Here is a 24,415-nt window from a genome sequence, read left to right as displayed (position 1 = left end):
ACAAATTAAATATTTTTCTTTTATTGCCTTTGTTAATCAGTAACTTACATGATGATGATGTCTGGTTGGTGGCGGTGGTGGTGGTGGAGCAGCTAACGTAGTTTTTGGTTTTTCCACATTTTCCTGTTTCACAATATCCAAAACATTTTTATTCTGTATAAAGTCATAGATGAACGCCCTTGTATCACGATCACTTAACTGATGTTTCGATACACCAGCCTTGGCGAAGAATTGCGTTAGAACTTCATCGTTTTCATCGCCCTGACAATCGAAGCCCTTATCATCATCCCAGCCGACATGTGAAACATGGCGGAAATTGGTTGGTGCACCAATATCACATTTATTGAATTTTCCCTTTTGTTTTTTATTATTGGAAGACGATGACAGCGAAGAGAATAGATGTTTCGATGTTGGCTGCTGAACCGGTGCAGGGGCTGGGGTAAAATTGATAGTGCCAATTTTGGAGGCATTATTACGTAACTGTACAGTGTTGGAATCAGGTTCTTTGGGCAATGGAGCTAATGGGGCGGATGGAGCCATTTGCGATTTTCGTTTATTGCGTTTTTCTGTAATGCGGAGGAGGAAGAAGAGAAAATCCAAAAGTAGAAATTAGAAAATTATTGTTTATACCTTAATTGCGACACAACTATAGCTATGATAAAAAAATGAGGCATCTAATATATGTATATTGCGATAATGGCTATGAACTTCATTAGACACACTAACAAACGATGTTTACAAGACACAAGTGATGTGGACTTAACTTTAAATGTTTTTTTTTAATGTTGTTCGCATTAATAATTTACATAACAAATTAACACATAGAGTAAAGCATTGCAGACGATACATACACACATATTTGTACTCACATGCATTATAACATAATGCGATGTATAATGACAGAATGGGGGGCGGGCATTCACAGCAGTTATAGCCTAATTTTTGGAAACATGAAATTCAATTTAATGTGAAACATGACATAAAATATTGGATTATGGCTATTCGAGCTATAATCAAATAGTTTAAAAATAATTTTTAAGCATACCAAAAATTTCAATATACAATTTTGTCAATGATAACCCGGTAAATACTTTTTAAGGGATTTATATAGGCGAGCAGAAGAGGCTCTATTTGAATTTTTAATGAATATTTTTTAACAACTATTATAACTGTGACATTTTAAAGAAAGTTTTGGAATTCGTTGGACAATTAGAATTCTCTATATACGTATTTATTTACAGAAGACTATCTGAAAGAGTGAATCTTTATAGAAATGCTAAAGATTTAATGTTGCTCATGTAACAATGTGGCTGTTCCTTTTAAAATATATTGATATAAAATGAATGAAACAATATGGAAAATCTATTAGCTTATGTATGAACGGAATTAGGCTTCGATGGACATGGATCCACATTTTCGGATTTTTACCAACAGTGTCGTAAAATTTGGTATTTATGATGATGTCTTTAAGTGTGAAAAGAATCGAATATGTCCACGTATAGACATATTTACCCTACAATATTCCCTCTTAATTTTCGGTATTTTTGGAAAGTTTTGTCGCTTTTTCCATATGGCGTTGTGGGTTTGTTTTAATTGAACAAACGTCCTATTTACATGATATCGAACAAAAATGTATATGGGATCTAAATCATGATACACAACACTCTAGACCGATTCTAGATACACATCATTCTGGACAATATGGAAAATCTATTAGCTTATGTATGAACGGAATCAAGCTTCGATATGGGTATCCGGAGAAATTGAATATGTGATGTGTAGAGGGGCATCTATTTAGGATTCAGGGAACAATGCACACTCGATAAGAATTAAGAACAACATGGAGTTTAATGCCCAATGGAATGACGTTTTAGATGCCTTCACGATAGCAAATGATGTCCTGGCGGTTATGTTGCAGAGTTGCATTAGCCATTAATGTATGATTGTTGTGATCTCACAGCAGATAACACGCCAGCAGGTCAAAAACACATTACGAGTTTACGCAGTTTGGAAAGTTCTTAGCCTAGTACAAAGTTAGCTGTTTCCATCTCTGTTATCTTCCATCTCTGTTATGAACACATGTTAATTTTTGTATTGATCTGGCAACTCCTTAAACAAAACAGCATTCAACTGTGTGGCTCTTCGAAGACATGTCTAATCCAATGAAAGTTGTCGCATTTTTTCTCGTTTCGTCAAAACTTGTCTTGTGATCGTAGGGCAGTCAATTCTGTAGGGCAGTCAAATCTGAGTGGGTGGCGTAGGGGATGATAGATACCAAGCAACGGCTCTGATTGGCTTTAACATGACGAAGTCCAGGCTTATCTTGGTCCCTCTTAGCTATTTCATTGGCAGAATCCGCGCGTTCCATTGCGAGGTAGTCGGCAACAGATGGCTGAGAGAACCTGCTTGCAGAATCTCTAAATCTATCTGGCCAGAATTCTCTCGTAAAAGAACGTCTTCACAGCAAAAGGGAGATCAAAATCGTTGTGGTGATCATTACTGGTCACTGCAAAGTTAGACCTCTCACTTCTAAGTGGGACTCCAGTGGAGAGGATTACTGTCGTCTATGTGAGGACGAAGAAGAAGTGGAAACAATTGAGCACATCCTCTGCAAATGTCCATCGCTGATCAGCAGAAGACATAAACAGTTTGGATGTTATGAAATTGATAATCTAGTCTTCTTCTCCAAAATAGACCCTAACCAAATTCTAGGCTTTGTCAAAAAATTGACTTGGCTAAAATAATGTCTTTTCCGCTCCCTTTTTTTCTCACTATTTCTCTCTCTACTCTTCCACTATATTTTTTCTTCTCTTTATAGGTATACCTATACATAAAGGATGATCACAATGGACATAGTTTCCGAGTGGACGGTTGTTATAACAGCCGTACATCCCTAACCTAACCTAACCTTGGTCCCTCTTTCATCTCAATTGTGGACACTGACCTCCCCGCGGTGCCACCTGGGGTAGCTATTTTTATCATCCGTTGAAATAGTGAGCTGATATGTGCGAGAGTTTACCCATAAGATCTACAAAAAAATGGGTTGAGGCGTCGGGTTAGTTGTCCACGCCCGGAAACCCAACCTGCATGAAAAAGCAAAGAAAGAGAAACCCCCCTAATGTTGACAACCCCCGCAAACGTATAAAGGACTACGATCTGCGAATCTGCACATGGAATGTGCGCACGTTGTACAGAACAGGCGCAGTTTTCGCTTTGGCGGATGTACTCAAGAAGTACAATGCCTATATTATTACCTTACAGGAAATGCGATGGAAAGGGACAGGCATAAGTAAATCAGAGGATTACGCACTGTATTATAGCTGCCATGAAACGAGAAATGAATTTGGCTGCGGATTTATGGTTGACAGGAGAATAAAAGACCTCGTCCCCAGATTCACTCCAGTAGATGAGCGAATTGCTATAATCCGTATAAATGCGAAGTTCTTCTACATTAGTATCATTTGCGCCCATTCTCCGACGGAAGACAAAGATGAACAGATCAAAGATATTTTTACGAGCGCGTAGAAACAGCATATGACCGCAGCCCTGGCCATGACATTCTACTAGGGATTTTAATGCACAAATCACAAGGGAAAATATTTTTGGTCCCACCGTCGGGAAATTGAGCCTCCATGAAGAACAACGGCATGAGGTTTATTAAATTCGCGGCAGCAAAAAATGGTAGTTAGCAGCACCAGATCTAAGCATCTCGATATACACAAGGCCAACTGGATTTCTCCTGATCAAGCAACGAGATCACACGGAAACACAACAGGTAGCAGAAGCCTACTCAGCTCAACTTACATACCTGCTTGACGAAAGCAAAGAATTGCCCACTCCCTACAAACTGCAGCAAAAGCAACACTTGGGTACCAAAAACTACGATCAGGAGTGTCGTAATGCTACCGAAGTGAAAAACGCAGCGTATAGGGCAACCCTGCAGACAATAGCAACACGCAGTTCGATGGAGAATTATCGGGAGAAAAGGAGAGAGGAGAAACGTATTTTCAGAAAAAAGAAGAAAGAACAAGAAAAACCACAATTAGTTTGCCAGAACTCTTCGAAGGAATTCGAAGATAGAAGAAGGGAAGACGGATTATTGTGTACTATGACAATGCGAGCATTAACACGTCGGATCAAACCAGCGCCTTTTATAACGGTAAAATCGTAAATTGATTGGACATTCTCAGTATAGTCATAACGTGGCACCAAAGACGCACACATCAAGCAAAAGTACGGGATTAATAATCGGCAGATGATCCAGTTGAAGCGTCCAAAAACTATGCTAAGTAGGTATCTCCAACGGTGAGAAAAAAGTGCTTCGACAATTGGTTTGAGTACATGGAAAAGTATATAAATCATGCTATACAGAGGCCAGCGCTTAAAATCCACAATATTTCAATAAATTAATATATCCGCGAATTAACATATAATCCGCGAATTGGACTCATTTTCAATTGTGTACTTTCTGAAAGTTTTTTTTTTCACGATGAGCGCCTTAGGTTGGACCCCTCAACATAACACATGTATATTTTAATTAAAGTGGTGGGAAGTTAATGACGGGCACATACAAACAAAAAGCAGAGCATAAACAAAAGCTAACCTAATTTCTTACGGTTTCTTGTTTCAATGGTTTTATCCACAGCACGGTAAAATGAGTCACATTCATCCTCTGAGACAAAATTCAATGCGATATGACCATCCTGGAAACAAACAAAATGAAACAAAAACATGAATTAATAATAATGTTCCGCATTCAAGTGAAAAAATATGGTGTTCTCTTACCTGACCCTCAAATGTCAATAGAAATGATCGGGCCTTATTGATTTTCATCGCATCGTACAGTTCATGTTCCCATATCAGTTCATGTTTGATTAGGCAATAGGCGCGTAAAAAATAGGAACGTAAATCCCAATCTTTGACAAAACATACAACGCCGGTATGTTTCTTTTTCCAATGGGAATGAGCGGAAGCTTCGGTTTTGTAAATTTGTACAACGGCTGTGTTGAGAGTCTGTAAGGAATGCAAAGAAGAAAAAAAATTTATTACAATAATTTTTTAATGGAATTTAATAAGGTGTACATGTATAAAGAAAATTTTGAAATTAAATCCCCGGAAGAACGAACCTTCTCAAATGCTAGTCTGCAATAAACTAAACAGAACAATGACACTGCTTCTGGTGTCCCTTTGAATTGTTGGGCTTCAAACAATTTATTTTTAAACCAAGCACCAGCATGATGTGTAATTTCCTTGACAAACAACGCCTAGCTAGAATGTCCGTGTGGACAGTGGTTAAGTATTTCCTAACGATGCTTTAAATAACTTTGTATGCTTGATGGGAATTTCCCATTAATAAAAAATATTCATATACAAATCTTCTTTTTTACTATATAGAGGAAAGATTTGCAAATATATGCGGACTATTGGAGAGGTTGACAACAATTCAAGATTCAAGTTTGAAAGCTTTTGAGAGGAATGAGCAGAATTTGAGGATACATTCGTATGAGAAGAACTGATAGAAAACTGTAAAATAAATGGTTGCAGAATTTAGGGGATGGACAACGGCCCAAGGATCCATTTCAAGATTATGGAGGTTTTTGACAGAACAGTCTTAGTGTGGCTCTTGACTTATCGAAAGCCTTCTATAATGTCAATAACGCCAAACTGTTCGAGGACATAGAGAAGACCTGTCTTCGGCCTAGTTTGAAACGTTGGATAATCATTTACATGTGTGGTCGTCAGTCATATGTGGAATTTAGAAACAAGAAATGTAAAACCCATAGAGTGAAACAGGGAGTTCCCCAAGGTGGGGTCATATCACCGGAACTGTTTGACCTCTACCTTTCTGAAATTCCACAATAACAGGACGGCATAGATAATGTAATGTATCATGCCATCGTGCCCCATTATCGATGGCATTTGTGAAAAGTTAGTAAAGTTCTTCCATCTGAGGCATATGAAGATATCCGCCGCTAAACCCACCGCCACTCTGTTCACCACATGGATGGCTGAAATGAAGCCACATCTGAACATCATGATCGATGGTGCACTAGTTGCAACCATGAATATTTTGTGTGTAACATTCGCGCAAGCCATCGATATTTACGATAAGATGGATGAATCAGGAACAAGGTCCTCAAATCGTTTGCCGGCAGCTCTTGGGGTGCTGACCTTTTACAAAGCAATATGTTGGTCGGTGGTAAGCTATACGGCGTTAGTGTGGTTCGCGAAGGTAAGCGAAACACAGTGGCAGAACATTCCAACCTGTCAGACTCCCCTCAGCTCGTCTATAAAGACTTCCTTCAGCTCGTCTATAAATACTTCCTTCAGCTCTCTATAAAGTCTCCCTCTTCAGCTCGTCTATAAAGACTCTCTTCATCTCGTCCATAAAAACCCCCTTCAGCTCGTCTATAAAGACTCCCTCTTCAGCTCGTCTATAAAGACTCTGCTCAGCTCGTCTATAAAGACTCTGCTCAGCTCGTCTATAAAGACTCTGCTCAGCTCGTCTATAAAGACTCTGCTCAGCTCGTCTATAAAGACTCTCCTCAGCTCGTCTATAAAGACTCTCCTTAGCTCGTCTATAAAGACTCTCCTCAGCTCGTCTATAAAGACTCTCCTCAGCTCGTCCATAAAAACCCCTTCAGCTCGTCTATAAAGACTTCCTTCAGCTCTCTATAAAGACTCCCTCTTCAGCTCGTCCATAAAAAACTCCTTCAGCTCGTCTATTAAGACTCCCTCTTCAGCTCGTCTATAAAGACTGTCTCCTTCTCTTCTATAAGACTGTCTACAACTTCAAAGAGTCGACTCGGTTCATCTGTAACGACGGTCTTCAGCTCGTCTATAAAGACTCCCGCCAACTTGCCTATAAAGATTCCCTCCAACGGGATTTTAAAGACTCCCTACCTTTTATCCCATCGATAAAAACTCCCTTCCAGAGATTATTTTGTCATTTGAAATCTCTGGCATTTGTTCATTTTAATTCACTGTTTCGATACTGAACAACAACAATAAATTAGCTAAATGTAGTCATTTCGTTATTGTTGCTGCTAAAGTAACATCATTTCATTTCGTATCAATTCATATGCGTGAATATTTACTGCATACAAATGAACTGCTGGCGAAGTCCGAGTAGATTTTTGTTTGCTGCTGCAATCACTTCCATTCAAACACACGCCAAGCTGTACGACGATACGTAGTTGGGTTGATGATATTTTTGAATATGGCTTGTTGGATAGATGTTTATGGCTAATAGACAAATGATTGGACGTGGTGGTAACAAACTGCTGCAGCAGTAGTGCCGATGGCGGCAGCTGTTTGCAGCAGACACTAATAATAATAGCAAAAAAGAAGAAGAAGAAAATAAGGGTTATGCCAATCCGCCAGCAAAAACGAAAGCAAAAAAATGGGTATTGCGTTTTGTTTTCTGTTCAGCCATTGGTATGTCAGTCACGTTTAAATAATATCAACTATTGTCGTCAAGTGTGTTGGTGACAGATAGCTAAAGAGAGTCAAGCAGGCAGACAGCCAGGCAGTTAGCCAATAAACCAACCAACAAACAACTGCAGCAGAGGCAGAAGCAGCAGCAGTTATAATGCAAAATATTTGAAAATTTATTTTTATAAGATTTGAATTGGCCCCATCATCTGTAGGTATACATGCATGTGTGTGTGTGTGTTTGGAAGACAGTAGCTGCAGCGGCATGTTTTCTTATCAGAAATTGGTAGCCAAGAATTGAAATGTATTTTATTTGGTTCGGCTTATGTGGACGATTTGTAAATTTGTGGATCTATTTATTATCCCAGAATGAGTCAAAGGTATGATTATGAAGGATATAAATATCATGAATTAATGATACCAACATTTCCAGATTTTGTAAGAAGAGAACCTACGACTTCTTAATGGCATACCAAAATTTCTTCGACTGAGCATACTACCCCGGTGTTAAATATACACATTGTTTTGCATGGACAAACAAGGTTTTGTCAGGACATTGGTGGTATAAATGATGACAACAATGAGGATAAAGAATTTCGACAAGTAGGAAGTACATAGTAGTGGCGGTCAGTACTGCTGCAGAAGATAGGCGAATGTGTGTGTGTGCGTCTGCCGACGACGAAAAGAATGGCTGGCATTCAGTGCTGGTGTAATTACAAGCAAAGAAAGGAAATCATAAAACAATGACAGTGACAATGGTTTAAAGAGGAACAAATAGAAAAAACAATCACATTTAAGTACGACATTGGTGGATTTAAAATTCAATAATAATCTTTAAAATGTTAGCCAAGAAAGTTTTTCAAATAAATGTTTTTATATAAACGAAGATATTTGCTAATTAAAAAAAAAAAAATAAAATAAAAAAAAATCGACCATAAAGATGCCCTTCAGTAAGCCAATAAATACTCTTTTCAGGTCGTCTAAAAAGTCGTCCTTCAGATTGTATCTAAAAACGCCCTTCAGCTCGTCCGTAAAGACGCATTCGACAGGTCGACTATAAAGACGTCTTTCAGTTAGTCAATACAGTCGTATTATTAGCTTTTTTACAAAGATACCCTCATCGATGCCATTCCGGTCGTCTATAAAGACGCCCTTCAGTTTTTCTTTAAAGACACCCTTCAGCTTGGCTATTAAGCCGACCTTTGATTTGGCTATTAAGCCGACCTTTAGTTTGGCTATAAGGACGACCCTTAGCTTGGCTATAAAGACCAATTGGTCTATATAGAGACCACAGGTCTTTATAAAGACCAATTGGTCTATATAGAGACCACAGGTCTTTATAAAGACCAATTGGTCTATATAGAGACCACAGGTCTTTATAAAGACCAATTGGTCTATATAGAGACCACAGGTCTTTATAAAGACCAATTGGTCTATATAGAGACCACAGGTCTTTATAAAGACCAATTGGTCTATATAGAGACCATAGGTCTTTATAAAGACCAATTGGTCTATATAGAGACCACGGGTCTTTATAAAGACCAATTGGTCTATATAGAGACCACAGGTCTTTATAAAGACCAATTGGTCTATATAGAGACCACAGGTCTTTATAAAGACCAATTGGTCTATATAGAGACCACAGGTCTTCATAAAGACCAATTGGTCTATATAGAGACCACAGGTCTTTATAAAGACCAATTGGTCTATATAGAGACCACAGGTCTTTATAAAGACCAATTGGTCTATATAGAGACCACAGGTCTTTATTAAGACCAATTGGTCTATATAGAGACCACAGGTCTTTATAAAGACCAATTGGTCTACATGGAGACTACAGGTCTTTATAAAAACCAATTGGTCTACATGGAGACCACAGGTCTTTATAAAGACCAATTGTTCTATATAGAGACCACAGGTCTTTATAAAGACCAATTGGTCTACATGGAGACTACAGGTCTTTATAAAAACCAATTGGTCTACATGGAGACCACAGGTCTTTATAAAGACCAATTGTTCTATATAGAGACCACAGGTCTTTATAAAGATCAATAGAAACCCCAAGCATTTATAAAGACCAATTGGAGCATATATAGAGGTCTTTATATAGACTATTAAGCTTTAAACCTTCCACCATAGGGTATAATTATTTCGGAGAACTTACTCTATATATAAGATAAATGATAATTATTCACGAACACTCTTTATGAAGGTGGAAATGCGTAACAACGTCATTTTTTAAATCTATTCATGTCGACTTAATTAAACAGACGCCTAACATTTACAGCAGACCACCTTCATTAACACCAAAGTCAAAGGCAGCATCACTGACAATCATAGGCCGTTCGTTCAATAATTTCTCACAGCATGTCTATAAAATAGACTACAAAGTAAAATAACTTATCTACCAGCAATCAACCTACGCGCCTGATCAATTAACCAACGGTCGACTGCTGGTCAGTTTATTAACGCTTCAGTTCAACACTTCAACTTGACGTCTCTTGACAGCATCTCTGCCGCTGTCGTTGTTCGCACTTTCTAAGCAGAAATAGAAAGAAAAAATCGAACATGTGTGCAAATTTATTTAAAGATTATGTTAAATAGTTTTTTATTCACTGCATTAACTTTTGAAACAAAAAAAAATATTTATAAAATATTTCTTTTTTTGTTTACATTAAAAAAAATACACATGTATCAGACGTGTGATGTATTTATTTATCGCACAAATGGTAATTTTCTTGTTTTTGTTTTGTTGCTATTAAATGTTTTCCTATTTCGTCATTAGCAACTTCACCGAAAACAACAACAACAAATGTAAACTATTTTGATTCACGCTTTACAATATCGCTGCGTTGAAAAAAAAAAACATTAAATTCAGCTTTTATTCGACAGATTTTAATTTGTCCTCAGATATATTCCGACATTTGTAATCTATATATATAAAAATGGAGCAAGAAAAATGTATACTAACGCATCAATTGAGAACGGCTGGATCGATTTGACTCAAAATTTCTTTCAGTTGTCGGTAATTACAGTGGGAAGGTTTTTATGGAATAAAATTTTGAGAAAAATCCGCGAAAATCTTACGAAAATTATTTTAAAGAAACGGATGGACCGATTTGACTTAAATGTTCTGTTAGTAGTCAGTAATTGAAGTGGAAAGGTTTTAATGAAAGAACATTTTGAGAAAAATCCGCGAAAATGTTGCAAAATATATTTTCAAAGATATTAGCATTACCACACATTTTATATCGAACCTTTATGGTATCATCTCTTCGTAGTTCAATTTGGACATATTTTGGGCGAAAATGGGCAGCGTATATCTGTAAGTAATTGTCAATTATGTAAAATTCTCAAAATATGTTTATTTTCTACAATTAATTGGATTGTCATTGCCTTGAAAAAACTATCTACACATATTCTTCAATATACATATGTACATACATATGTATATAATAAAAATGAATTGCTAAAAAATCGCAAATCGCGGAAAAATTGCAAAAATTATTACGCAGCATATTTGCATTTCCACGAAATTAGTAATCAAAATAGATTGCACCATGTCGTTGTTATTTTGGGCGAAAATTGGTAGCGAATCATTCCTTTAGGACTATATTTGCCAATTATTGAAAGAAATTTCAAAATATTTTTTTTCAATTAGATTGACATTGTATTGAAACTATTTTATGTGAAAATAGAAAAAAGAATTGAAAAGTATGTACAAGTGATCATTGCATGCACACGTTTTCCATAGAATGCACGTAATTTGGGGCAAATGCAAGGATGGAAAATCAGAAGACATTCAGTGAATTCTGATTCTAAGATTCATTCCCTGGATTATTATATTTGAAAATATGTAATAATAATATTTCCATAGGAACATGGTGTTCCTTAAAGTACCAAATCAGGTGGTACAATTATATGATGATGTATAATCGTTTGTCAATATATTTGAACTTATAATCGTATATATGCGATCTGTTCTGCATATATCCGATATCAAAAATGTGCATCAAAGAGAAAACTAATATACGAGATATATTATTCGCAAAAATATATCATTAAGCTAAACTGGAAAGAGAACAACTAACAAAAAACCAGTATTTTTACATAGCCAAGGCATAATATGTAATGTGAATTTTATATCAAAATCTCTCCAAATTTATTATAACAAAGATTCTCATGATGTTACGTATTCGTGTCGGGAAATATTTATGGCGATTTTTTAAAACGTTAAGCTATAGTGCATAATTTTTGGGATAATGTTATTTATTCGCAGGAATCCCTTATGCTTAATTATAGCCAACACTATGAGAAAATTTTGTCTTTTTTCAAATACCGAAAATGGGGCGGGGCCTGTATGTCAAAACTTGGACCTAATAGAGAATTGTTTGCAAAAATGTACCAGAATGAAATATTACAGCTACTACAATTGGAATGGATATGTATTAGTTTTTTGTAGAAAGATTTGATACCACATGAGTAATTATGGGGTATGGGTACTACCCGGACCAGATCCCCAAGGGATCGTATAATGTGGAGGGAAGCTTAAGCAACATTTTTAAGAACATTTTCTACTCAATGATCATCCAAAATATAAAATTACAGCCAAATACCGGATATTAAGGCATGTCGTTATTAGAGGGATACCGGTTACTTGGGCCAATATTGATATTTTTGAGTAGAGATATTTTCTGCACAATAAGTATCCCTTATATTAATATTAATTAAATTAGAAGCAATTCTGTTGATGGCTGTGCTCAAGTTCTCCAAATTCCGAATATTGAGAGCTACCATTATATGGGCGGTACCCCGAAACATGGGCCAATATTAATAATTATTTGTACGGAGACTTTCTGCTCAATACAAATTCAAAATATAAAATTACAACCAATTCTGTAAAATTGGTCGTAAAAATTCCTCATGTTACGAAGTACCGTTATATGAGGGCTACCCCAAAAAGTGAACTTATATTGAGTATTTTCAATACCAAATATCCTTGAAGTAGTAGTCATGTATGCAAATTTCAAAGCTCCACATTTATAAAATTATTAAATATATAAATATATAAATTTATTAAATTATTTTTTTTCAAGATATAAAATATTAATAAACTAATATCCACCGAGACTTTAGAAGGCAAAAATATTGCAAAGATCTTTACACTCCGCCTTATGGTGTAGGTTATAAAACAAATCTAAAATGGCAAAAATTATACATCAACAATATTGTTAGGCAAGACAACGTTTGCCGGGCCCGCTAGTTGATTTTATTTTTATGGAAACCAATGTTTGAATTGTATTGAGAAAGTATTTTGTTGTTGTTTTTTTTCCTGAAGGTCCTTGAAATATTGAAATCAATCCCCCTCTAATGTATAAATATAAATTTTTATTTCGAAAACGTTTTTAATTCTAGAGAAATTATGTAGAATAAATATACTTAAAATATAAATTACAGCCCTCTTAAGGGAACCCCCCCCCCCCCATTCTCGATTGTAATTTTTCAAGATTTTAAATGGGCTGGTAAATCAATACTAATGCTTGTGGAGGTTTGTAACTTTGCACATATATAATTGAAGATTTAAAAGAGAAGAAAAATAATTTACAAAAAAATTTTGTTATTGTTTTGTTGTTGTTTTTTGTAATTAAAGAAAAGTCCTTATTTTTGAACATCGGAATCCGAAAATTCCAACGGTGTTAGAAAGAGTACATGTCTGGCTCTCGTATGAACTAGGATTATAGACTTCGCTCTAAAATTAACAAAATGGTGGACCTTTGAAAAAATATTTTTGGAAAATCGCCGATTTTTTACCAAAAACCAAGTTAAAAAATAAGGAAGATCTTCACCGATTGGCTTTATCCTAGTTCATACGAGAGCTATACACTCCCAGAGAAGCCTTGCAAAATTTGGAACCGATTGGATTATTAGTTTTTGAGTTATCGTGCCCGCCATTCGCAAAAAAATGTTTAGAGAAAAACTCGTTTAAGGGAACCCCACCCATTCTCGATTTTATTTTTTAAGATTTTCAATGGGCTGGTAAATCAATACCAATGCTTGTTAAGGTTTGTAACTTTGCACATATATATTTGAAGATTTAAAAAAGAAGAAAAATAATTTACAAAAAATTTTTGTTATTGCTTTGTTGTTGTTTTTTGTAATTAAAGAAAAGTCCTTATTTTTGATGGCGGGCATGATAACTCCTCACTGGATGATCGGAATCCGAAAATTCCAACGGTGTTAGAAAGAGTACATATATGGCTCTCGTATGAACAAGGATTATTGACTTCGCTCTAAAATTAACAAAATGGCGGACCTTTGAAAAAATATTTTTGGAAAATCGCCGATTTTTTACCAAAAACCAAGTTAAAAAATAAGGAAGATCTTCACCGATTGGCTTTATCCTAGTTCATACGAGAGCTATACACTCCCAGAGAAGCCTTGCAAAATTTGGAACCGATTGGATTATTAGTTTTTGAGTTATCGTGCCCGCCATTCGCAAAAAAATGTTTAGAGAAAAACTCGTTTAAGGGAACCCCACCCATTTTCGATTTTAATTTTTCAAGATTTTCAATGGGCTGGTAAATCAATACCAATGCTTGTTAAGGTTTGTAACTTTGCACATATATATTTGAAGATTTAAAAAAGAAGAAAAATAATTTACAAAAAATTTTTGTTATTGCTTTGTTGTTGTTTTTTGTAATTAAAGAAAAGTCCTTATTTTTGATGGCGGGCATGATAACTCCTCACTGGATGATCGGAATCCGAAAATTCCAACGGTGTTAGAAAGAGTACATATATGGCTCTCGTATGAACTAGGATTATTGACTTCGCTCTAAAATTAACAAAATGGCGGACCTTTGAAGAAATATTTTTGAAAAATCGCCGAATTTTGACCAAAAACCAAGTTAGAAAATAAGGAAGATCTTCACCGATTGGCTTTTTCCTAGTTCATACGATAGCTATACACTCACAGAGAAACGTGTAAAAATTTGAAATCGATTGGGTTATTAGTTTTTGAGTTATCGTGCCCGCCATTCGCAAAAGAGAAAAACGCGTCTAAAGTTTGAGAATGCCTTTAGCTGTCACCTGATGCTGACACAATAAATCGGCAATATTTTCAAGAGTTCTTGAGATTTTCACTTGAAATTTTGTAGGGACATTCTTGAATGAGTGTAGAATCGAATTAAATCAAAAAAAATTTTGACCCCGAGAATGGGGGGGGGGTCCCCTTAAAGTTTAAGAAGCCCTTCAGTCGTCACTTGATGTTAACACAATAAATCGGCTATATCTTCAAGAGTTCTTGAGATTTTCACTTGAAATTTTGTAGGAACATTGTTTAATTAGTGTAGATTCGAATTATATCAACAACAATTTTGACCCCGAGAATGGGGGGGGGTCCCCTTAAATAAAAAATTAAACACTTTAAAAGAATATATGTCACAAATTTCACATGTAAGTCAACCCAAAAAAACTTACAACGCTCTGAACACGCTCACGATGCATGTTTGGTAAATGATTCTGTCGGTTTTGTTGTTTTTGGCATTTTAATGTTGGTCATTTAGGCTTTAGCATTATGTTGCCACATTATTGTGTTTTTGTCTAAGCCAAAAATGGGCAATAACACAATAATACTGGCCAATGAATGAATGTGCGTTTAGACAAAGCAACAACGAATTTGTTTACAAAACATCAATTTACAAAATTGGTATTTAGAAAGTTGAGTTGTAAGCAGTTAACTCGGAATTACAATTTTTATACCCCTACATAATAGGAGGTATATTAATTTTGTTTTTCCGTTTGTAACTAATCGAATTAATCATTTCCGACCCTGTAAAATATATAAATTATTGATCAGCGTAAAATTCTATGAAAATTTATCTATGTCCGTCTGTCTGTTGTAATAACTCTTGCGTCCAATCGAAATGAGATAGCCAAGATTTTGCATAGAGCCGTCTTTTGTCTGTAGACTGAAGATGGACTATATAGGTCCACGTTTAGGCATAGCTCCCATATAAGGGTACCACCCAATTTTCGGTAATTCGTTGAAATTTGGTACATTGGGTTCGTATTGGGTACCACATTTCGCCACTAAAAATTATAAGTATAGGTCCAGATGTACGGTACGCCCAATTTTCAGCATTTTAGGGTGTTTTGAACGTATTTTTCGACTGAATTGGCTGTAATTTAGTACTTTGAGTTCTTATTGGGTAGCAAATCTTTCCACAAGAAAATTATAAATATAGGTTAATTTTTTTCGGCTAGCCCCCATATAAGGATACCCTCCAATTTTCGTTATTTTGGTTTCTTGAGCGCGTTTTTCAACCGGATTCACTGTAATTTGGTATTTTGTAGTCGTATAAGGTAACAAATCTTCCTACCAAAAATTATTAATATTCGCCCCTTTTATGGGTGGCACTACCCCATATAAATCCCTTTTTTATATTAAAATAGTTATCTGATTTGTTCCGAGATTTGGGGTTGTCCCCATATAGGCGTATTCTAACATTGTATGGGTCTTTATAAAGACCAATTGGTCTATATAGAGACCACAGGTCTTTATAAAGACCAATTGGTCTATATAGAGACCACAGGTCTTTATAAAGACCAATTGGTCTGTATAGAGACCACATGTCTTTATAAAGACCAATTGGTCTATATAGAGACCACAGGTCTTTATAAAGACCAATTGGTCTATAAAGAGACCACAGGTCTTTATAAAGAACAATTGGGCTATATAGAGACCATAGGTTTTATAAAGAGTTATGGTCTGTATATAAACCAATTGGTCTTTATAAACACCTGTGGTCTCAATAAAAACTTGCGGTCATTATATAGACCAATTGGTCTTTATAAAAACCTGAGGTCTCTATATAGATCAATTGGTTTTCATAAATACCTGTGGTCTCTATATAGACCAAATGGTCTTTATAAAGGCCTGTGGTCCCTATATAGACCAATTGGTCTTTATAAAGACCTGTGTTCTCTATATGGACCAACTGGTATTTATAAAGACCTGTGGTCTCTTTGTAGACCAATTGGTCTTTATAAACCCCTGTGGTATCTATATAGATAGTCTTTATAAACCCCTGTTGTATCTATATAGACCAATTGGTCTTTATAAAGACCTGCGGTCTGTATATAGACCAATTGGACTTTATAAAAACCCACGGTATCTATATAAACCAATTGGCCTTTATAAAGACCTGTGGACCAATCGGGTTTTATGGAGACCTGTGATCACTTTCAATATAAAAAAAATCTATCAACATGATCTTAAAAATTATGTTAACCTTTCAAGAGCATGTGTGAAATTGCAATTAGTTTACCTTGACAAATAAATAAACTCCTCATTTCCCATTTTTTATATTTCATACAACAAGCAAGACTGCATTAAAAAAATACAAGAAAAATAATCCGCCAAATACAAGCAAGGGTTGGTTATTTTTTTGCCAATGATCATAATAGATTTTTTTTATAAAACTTGTTGGCTGTTGCCCTAAATTCCTCTACAAAAAATGATAACAAATTGTAGAGCCCAAGGCCCACAATGGTAAAGTCAGCGGGATTTACCTTACGCACAACACAACATAAAATTTGATAAGAAATTGTTATCTTCAGAAAAAAGTACCCTCTAATCAAGATAACAAATAAATACTGGCGATTTTAAATAGGAAAAATGGTATGCCAAAAATTGGTTAGACAAACAAAGACATGCACAAAAATAGAGGTCGGGGCATTGGAATAAATAAATAAAATATTAAAAATAATAACCAAGAAAATGAAATAAAAAATACAGCAAATATTCATAACAATGATGTAAGAAGAAATAGCGTTATTTTGTGTGGGTGTGCGGCCGAGGTTTAAAAATACTTCCACGATACATTTGTGAATTTTCTGTATTTTTTATTCTAAATAAAAAATAGATAATAATTTCGTTATCATTTTCAACACAAATATGTGATTTATATATCGAAAACAGTTTGCACCTTGGGAATTATTTGCTGAAATGAGTTCATAATAGATTTTAACAATTTCGTATGGGAATGTGAAAAAATGAAAAACACCTTTAGTTTTAAAAATATATTTTACGCTTTAGAGTCATTCAATTTGAATTGTTTCGTATCTTATCTTATCAAACATTTGTTTTTGTTGTTGGGATCGATAAATGGTAAATTATATTTAAACACATTTAAATTTCCAACAAAAAACTTCGCTCTTTTACCATTCCCTTAACCCTCACTTAATTATGGATCCATATCCTAAACAGATCCTATTTGAACCTAGAATCAAAAGCTTAATCAGTAGAGGAAAAACAGAAGTTAAAGCCGTAAATAGTTGGTGTCACTGCCTCAATTCTTATTTGGCTCGTATTCCCATCACCAACTACCCCAAAATACTCGGGGTCACATTCGACAGCATGTTCAAAGCTATCTGCGATAAGTTGAAAAGTAGGAACACGGCCCTCAAGTCCTTCGCCGACAGTACTAGGAGCGCAAATAAGGAAACATTGTTGACCTCTTACAAATCAATATGTCGATCAGTAGCTAGCTATGCGGTACCAGTGTGTTCTGCGAATACTAATGTTACGCAATGGCAAAATATTTAGACCAATTAGAACGTCGCTCTGAGAACTGCGAAAGGGTGCCTTCTCATGGGACCATCTTCATGAGTAGATGAAGATCCTTCTCTTACCTCAGAATAGCATTATGTTTTCGTTGCAGTACCTGCTTGGGTGCTTCAGGGACAATCATTCTAACCTTTATATGGTGAATAAGACTTACCCACCCAGGCGTGTCAGGAAGGATCTGGATGATCTACAGAGAAAAGTCCAACGTTTAAAGGCAGCCTCTAGATCAAATTGTATAGATGCAGTTGCCGCTGCGCTGAACGAATACAGAGTGAATACCTTCGCAGCTGAAGAACATCAGCTTTCCAGACAAACCAAAGTATTTTTGGGACAGTTATGTTCAGGATGGTGCAGTCGTCTCAATGCGAATTGGGCACAGAAGCTTATTGCAGGCATTTGCCGACACAGGACCTGTTGGAGTCAGACTTGAATTCGGCCAATCAACAGGGTCAACACATCCTTCATTGATGGTACAACAATCCTCCTGTCTAGACTTGGCCGGTCAGTCGGGTACGATTTAGTAGCAGTTCATCCTTAAGTGTATTCACACTTTGCTCTTCCTGTACAATCCAGTTGGCCGAAGAGTTCCCTACTCTGTTCCTTTAGACTATCGTGGATAGCACTAAGGGTACCATGTAGGTCGTCCCCTCTCAGAACTACAGTCCTGTCAGTCGTGGACTGATGCACATCAGTCTAGTATCCAGTGTACAAGCCTGTCCAGTTGGTCGAAGAGTTCCCTACTCTGTTCCTCTAGACTATCGCGGATAGCACTAAGAGTCCCATGTAGGTCGTCCCTTTCCCGAACTACAGTTCTGTCAGTCGTAGACTGATTTGCACCAGTCTAGACTAGCTCGGCACAAGTTTTGGGTGTTGATGAAGCCGACCCCACCTTGGGCGCCAATAAAGCAGCTCGTGAACGGAGCTGGTATGGCTTCATCCGAAACAACAAGATTTACAATATTAATTTTTTACTCCTTGTTTAGGAATTGATTTCAGGATAAGGAAGGAAGTCTATTCATTTGAAGGTCTTCTGCTAGGAACTTTTTCAACGGAGGAGAAAACTGTGAGTAGCTTGAGTAAAAACGGAAAAATTATGCCCTGTCTTATCAATCTGGACCTTCGAAATGTTGAGTAGTCCTCGACAACGTCATCCATAGCTGTAAAACAACAACGAAAAACGATGTCAGGGACTTCTGAAAAATCAGGTCTTTCGAAGGGGTTTCTCGATGTTGAAAAGTCCTTGACATCATTTTCCATTGCGAAAGAGGGTGAGGACAACCGCGAAAATTATTGTCTTTATTGAAATAAAATTCAGCTTAGGTAGTACTTTTGAGAAAAACAAAATTTAAATAAAACCAGTAAGGAAAGTAGTAAAGTCGGACGGGGCCGACTATATGATACCCTTCACCACTATGGGTATATCAAACAGGACTATTAACATGAAATTGGATGAAATAAAATATGTGATATTTATCTAAATGTGAATCTACCCAGATATATCCATAAAGTATGTAAATCGACTTCAAACAAATATAAATAGGTCATCCGTTGGGCTATGTCTGTTCTTCTAGAAAACGCAACTACGTAATTCTATGCTCAATTTTGTAAGTTGTGCAAAATTTGATGTCAATCTGACTAACATGAGGAGTTTGATGCCCAATTTACTTGAAACCGGGGAAAAATATATATGGAAGCTCTATCCAAATATTAAGCGATTTGAAACAAACTTGTCACAGGTTAGGTTGTTCTAATTTCAGAAAGTTTTGTTCCTATCAGCCTATTGATTCCTTGGTGCGTCAATTACTTAAAATCAATCTATAATAAAAGGGAGCTATATCTAAATCTGGACCGATTTTCACGAAAAAAAGCAGACATCACTCTAGGCTCAATTCGGTACGTTATGCCAAATCTCGTGCAAATCGAAGGATATATAGGGACTTTGGCGCACTATTTACATGAAATCGGACGAAACTATATATGGGAGCTATATAGAAATCTGGACCGATTTTCTCGAAACTTGGCAGACATCACTCTAGGTTTAATTCAGTACGTTATGCCAAATTTTGTGCAAATCGAGAGATACATAGCGACTTTAGTGCACCATTTACATGAAATCGGACGCAACTGTATATGGGGGCTATATCTAAATCTGGGCCGATTTTTTCGAAACTTGGCAGACATAATTCTAGGCTCAATTCAGTACGTTATGCCAAATTTCGTGCAAATCGAAAGATATATAGGGATTTTGGTGCACCATTTACATGAAATCGGACGAAACTATATATGGGAGGTATATCTAAATCTGGACCGATTTTCACGAAACTTGGCAGACATCATTCTAGACCTAAATGATTAAGCTGTACCAAATTTCGTGCAAATCGAAATATATATAGGGACCGTTTACATTAAATCGGTTAAATATATATATGGGAGCTATATCTAAATCTGAACCGATTTTTCCCAATTTCAATAGGGTTCGTCCTTGGGCCGAATAAGTGACCTATGCCAAATTTCATCCAATTCGGATAATAAATGCGACCTGTACTTTGTTTACAATTTAACATGGACAGACGGACGGACGGACAGACGGACGGACGGACGGACGGACGGACATGCATAAATCGACTTAGAAAGTGATTCTATGCATATTCTCAAAAGGAACCATGTGTCTATCTCGATTATTTTTGCCTGTTACAAACATATGCACAAAGACATAATACCCTGTACCACAGTGTGGTGAAGGGTATAAATAGAGTTGATCAGCTTCACTATATTATTATATTTTGAACACTCATTGCATAGAAAATCTCCCTACAAAAATTATTAATACTGGATAAATTTTTAAGTATTCCGTATACAACGGAACCCCACAATTTTTCTGCAGAATCGTTGTTCGACTGATCGATTTTAGTTATTTTGAATATTGTGGACGATGCAAAGTGTTCGTCCAGCCAGCCAAACTTTATATTTTCACTATTTTTATTTAATCTAATCACTTCAAATGTGAAATGTAGTTTTTATATGGGTTTTAAAATTGACGATCAAAACCGAAATCTAATTATTAATTACGAAATCAATTTCAGTGTTAGGGCACCACTAAAACCCCGAGCATGTATTCAATTTGTTTATTATGTATTTTTTTTCTTAATAGTCAATGGATATTTATTACCAGCCATGGTTATGTGTGGTAATTTGAGAATTATGTCAACTAGTTTGACATTATTTTGTAGTGGTGCGGTGTCCCCGTAATACAAGTAAATGAAATTGTTAGTTTAATATTTGTTTGTAAGTCGCATAAGAACCATCACAAAAAATAGTTCCACAGATTTGGACATGTAATTTCCTTGCTAAATGTTCAATGTTCTTGGAACATGTGTTGTTGCCAAAAAGGAAGGTTTTTGGTGTAGTTTTTTTTCAACTAGTTTTATTTTTTGGTGGCATCCTTTCATTTTTTTTTTTTGTTAAAAGCCGTTGATGGATGATAAATGATGTTGCACGTTGTTTTCAAGACATCTTTGTTGCCCATCTCCTTTTCTCCCTTGTCTTTTTGTTTATATGCTCTACTACTGCAATGAATTCTAATCTATAATAGCAAAGGAGTCCCTACTTCTCTATATAAATATTTGTTGCAGTCACATGAGTTGTGTTGATAAAGTTGCAATGTGATGTCTATCGGTGTGTGTTTGTGTGAGTGCATTTTTCTTTTTCTTGGCATGCCTCATGTCGTCTATTAGTGTTATTCACATGGCCATAAGGAACGGACGGATGTTACCCAGTGTGTATGTCCTTTTCAAAGAGATATGTTTATTTTTCTACTAGAATCGTTGGCACACGTTGTTATAGTACAAGTAAAAAAAGGAGGAGGACCTGCCAATGCTTGCCCATCCCTCCCATCCTTGTATGCAATGGACAACAAATAATAGAGATGTCATTTGAGTTTGCTTTTGGTTGTTGGCTTGCACATTGAGTGTATTATGAAAATTTCACTTTTTTAGTCTCCTGCAAATAGTTGAGCAGATGAGATGAAAATAATTTCAGCGTCTGAATGTCTACGAAATATGGGTTATTTGTTTTGAAGGTTTACACAATTCAGGTTTATTTATGTTATTTTCATATTTTTGTAGTATTTTTATTAGGACAAAAAAAAAGTTATTTGGAAAATGGGTGTATAAACGACGGCTTATCGGAAGAAAACAAAATTAGTAACAAAAGAAAAAATTGCGAAGTTCGATCGAATCAAACCTTTACAATCCACCATAATGTAGACATTCAAAGTCGGACGGGACCCTTTTGTGGAACATTATTTATGATAAATTGTCTGCCAGGAGATTTTCACGAATGGTTGGTTTGGTTTTTAAAAATACTTTTGGTTGAAAATTCGGCTAGGAAATTCAACATACCGAACCTGATGGAGTGGGGCTAATCAAACAAATACATGTGAAATGCATCTCTGTCGAGTTCTAATTCATAGGCGATCTATATATATTTGCGAAACAGCATAGAACGAACAGTTATTCGTAGGCACAACTAATCTTTAAGGAGACTTTTTTATTCACATCGGGGGAAGAAGAGGTATATCAAATTAATCCATGAGTTGTACAATATTCTGAAACTAATCCTTGCTCAAAAGGTAATTCTAGATATTCCCTTCACTTCTTCATTTCCCCTCTCTTCTATCGTCTCCTTTAATTAGGATGAGTACAACAGATCGAAGGTCTCTTATTGAATTTAGTTTAAATAACATAACCTAAACATTTTGACACAACTAAGTACCGGGTATCCTAAATAGGAGGTGGTCTTATGGTCTTTAAAGCTCTTATGACAAACTTCATTTAGTCAAAATTTAATATATCGATCCAAGATTTAGAATAGCCTCCCTTATGACACACTTCATCTAGTTAAAATTAAATATATCGATCCAAGTTTTGGCATAGGCTCCATCATGATACCATATTATTTTCAGTAAATTGAAAGTTTTAGCCGAATTTCGTCCTATTTTCCTAATTATTAAGGGAAGGGGAATTTCGTCAACGAAGATGCTGTGATTGGGCACTCAAAAATTATGGAACTAACCGTTTCTTATTTGAAGATTGTTCAGTGAGGCCGAATGCTACTAATATCGATTGAAAAATGCGGTACTTATCGGCACCAAATCGGTGATGCAGTGAATGTGTCGCAGACCTCAGAACCTACCTCCTGAAGCCGGGCAAGGATTCCGGCAAAGGTGAATCTTACAGGCCGATTTCACTTTTGTCGCCAGTAGCGAATACCCTTGTGGCATTACTTCTCCCCAGCATTAGAGATACATACCCAGTTGCGGATCATCAACATGGATTCCGTAAGCAACACAGTACAACAGCAACAACATACAAGTCGTGGACTTAACCAGAACCGGTCCTGCGATAGAACAGTGTTGGTAGCGCTTGACCTATTAAAAGCGTTTGATACTGTCAACCATACCATGCTATTTGAGGACATTGAGAGCACTTCCCTCCGGAGATTGAGACCACTAACCTCTACCATTTCCGGTCGTTTCTACGACAAAGGGGTCAACGATCCGAAACGACCCGAGTATTCCACGCCCTCCGGACGGCATAGAAATCGTTACATATGCAGATGATTGTGCGATCATGGCATCGGGTCCCATTGTTGAGGACATATGTGAGAGGTTGAACGCCTATCTCGTCAAATTAGCAGCCTTCTTTAAAGCGAGGAATATGAAAATATGCGTCACGAAGTCGTCAGCCACATCATTCACCACATGCACTGCGGAGATGTGAATGCTCGGGTGCTTCAGGGATAATCATACCAACCATCATATGGTAGATAGGACTCCCCCACCCAGGCGTGTCAGGAAGATCTGCATGATCTAGAGAGAGGTTCAACGTTACAAAAGGGAGCCTCTAGATCAAGTTGCCTATCGAGCAGGTCTGAATAGCTTTCATACTGATGCAGTAGCCGCAGCGCTGAACGGATACAGATTGAATGCCGTACTCGGAGCTCCAGACAAAACCAGAGTAGTTTTGGCCCAATTACGTTCAGGATGGTGCAGTCGTCTCAATTCGTATTGGGCACGAATTGATGACCAGGTGCAGGATGTCTGCCCAGCATGTGGTACGGGCCCTCATACCACACTGCACTTATTAAATTGCCCAGCCAAATCTACTCATCTTACTCCAGAAGATCTGTGGTAACAGCCAGTGGAGGCAGCTGCATTTCTAAATTTGAAGACAGAACCAGATGGAATTTAAACAGAAAAAATATAATTCATATAAACTGCTACAACAACAACAGCAACAACAACCTCCTGAGCGTCTTACAGTTCAATGTGGTCAAAATCTAACTTCGATGCAA

At 36.4% G+C, this 24,415-nt stretch overlaps 1 protein-coding gene across 1 annotated transcript in view; it reads right to left on the bottom strand.

Annotated features, from left to right (window-relative positions):
* LOC133338849 (actin nucleation-promoting factor WASL) overlaps nt 1-24,415 on the bottom strand; it is a 30,082-nt gene that overhangs the window by 4,712 nt on the left and 955 nt on the right. The window contains exons 2-4 of the mRNA XM_061546958.1: nt 4,786-5,013; nt 4,604-4,703; nt 49-566 (exon numbers count right to left, since the gene is read on the bottom strand). Of these exons, the coding sequence (XP_061402942.1) occupies nt 49-566; nt 4,604-4,703; nt 4,786-5,013 (846 nt within the window). The remainder of the gene's footprint in view (nt 1-48; nt 567-4,603; nt 4,704-4,785; nt 5,014-24,415) is intronic.

This window comes from Musca vetustissima, unplaced genomic scaffold (assembly GCF_032173495.1).
Source record: "Musca vetustissima isolate MV318-11 ecotype Yass unplaced genomic scaffold, APGP_CSIRO_Mvet_v1 utg22193, whole genome shotgun sequence".
NCBI classification, from domain to species: domain Eukaryota; kingdom Metazoa; phylum Arthropoda; class Insecta; order Diptera; family Muscidae; genus Musca; species Musca vetustissima.
The sequence above is the reverse complement of the archived record's forward strand: the minus strand, read 5'-3'. Positions and strand labels throughout refer to the sequence as shown.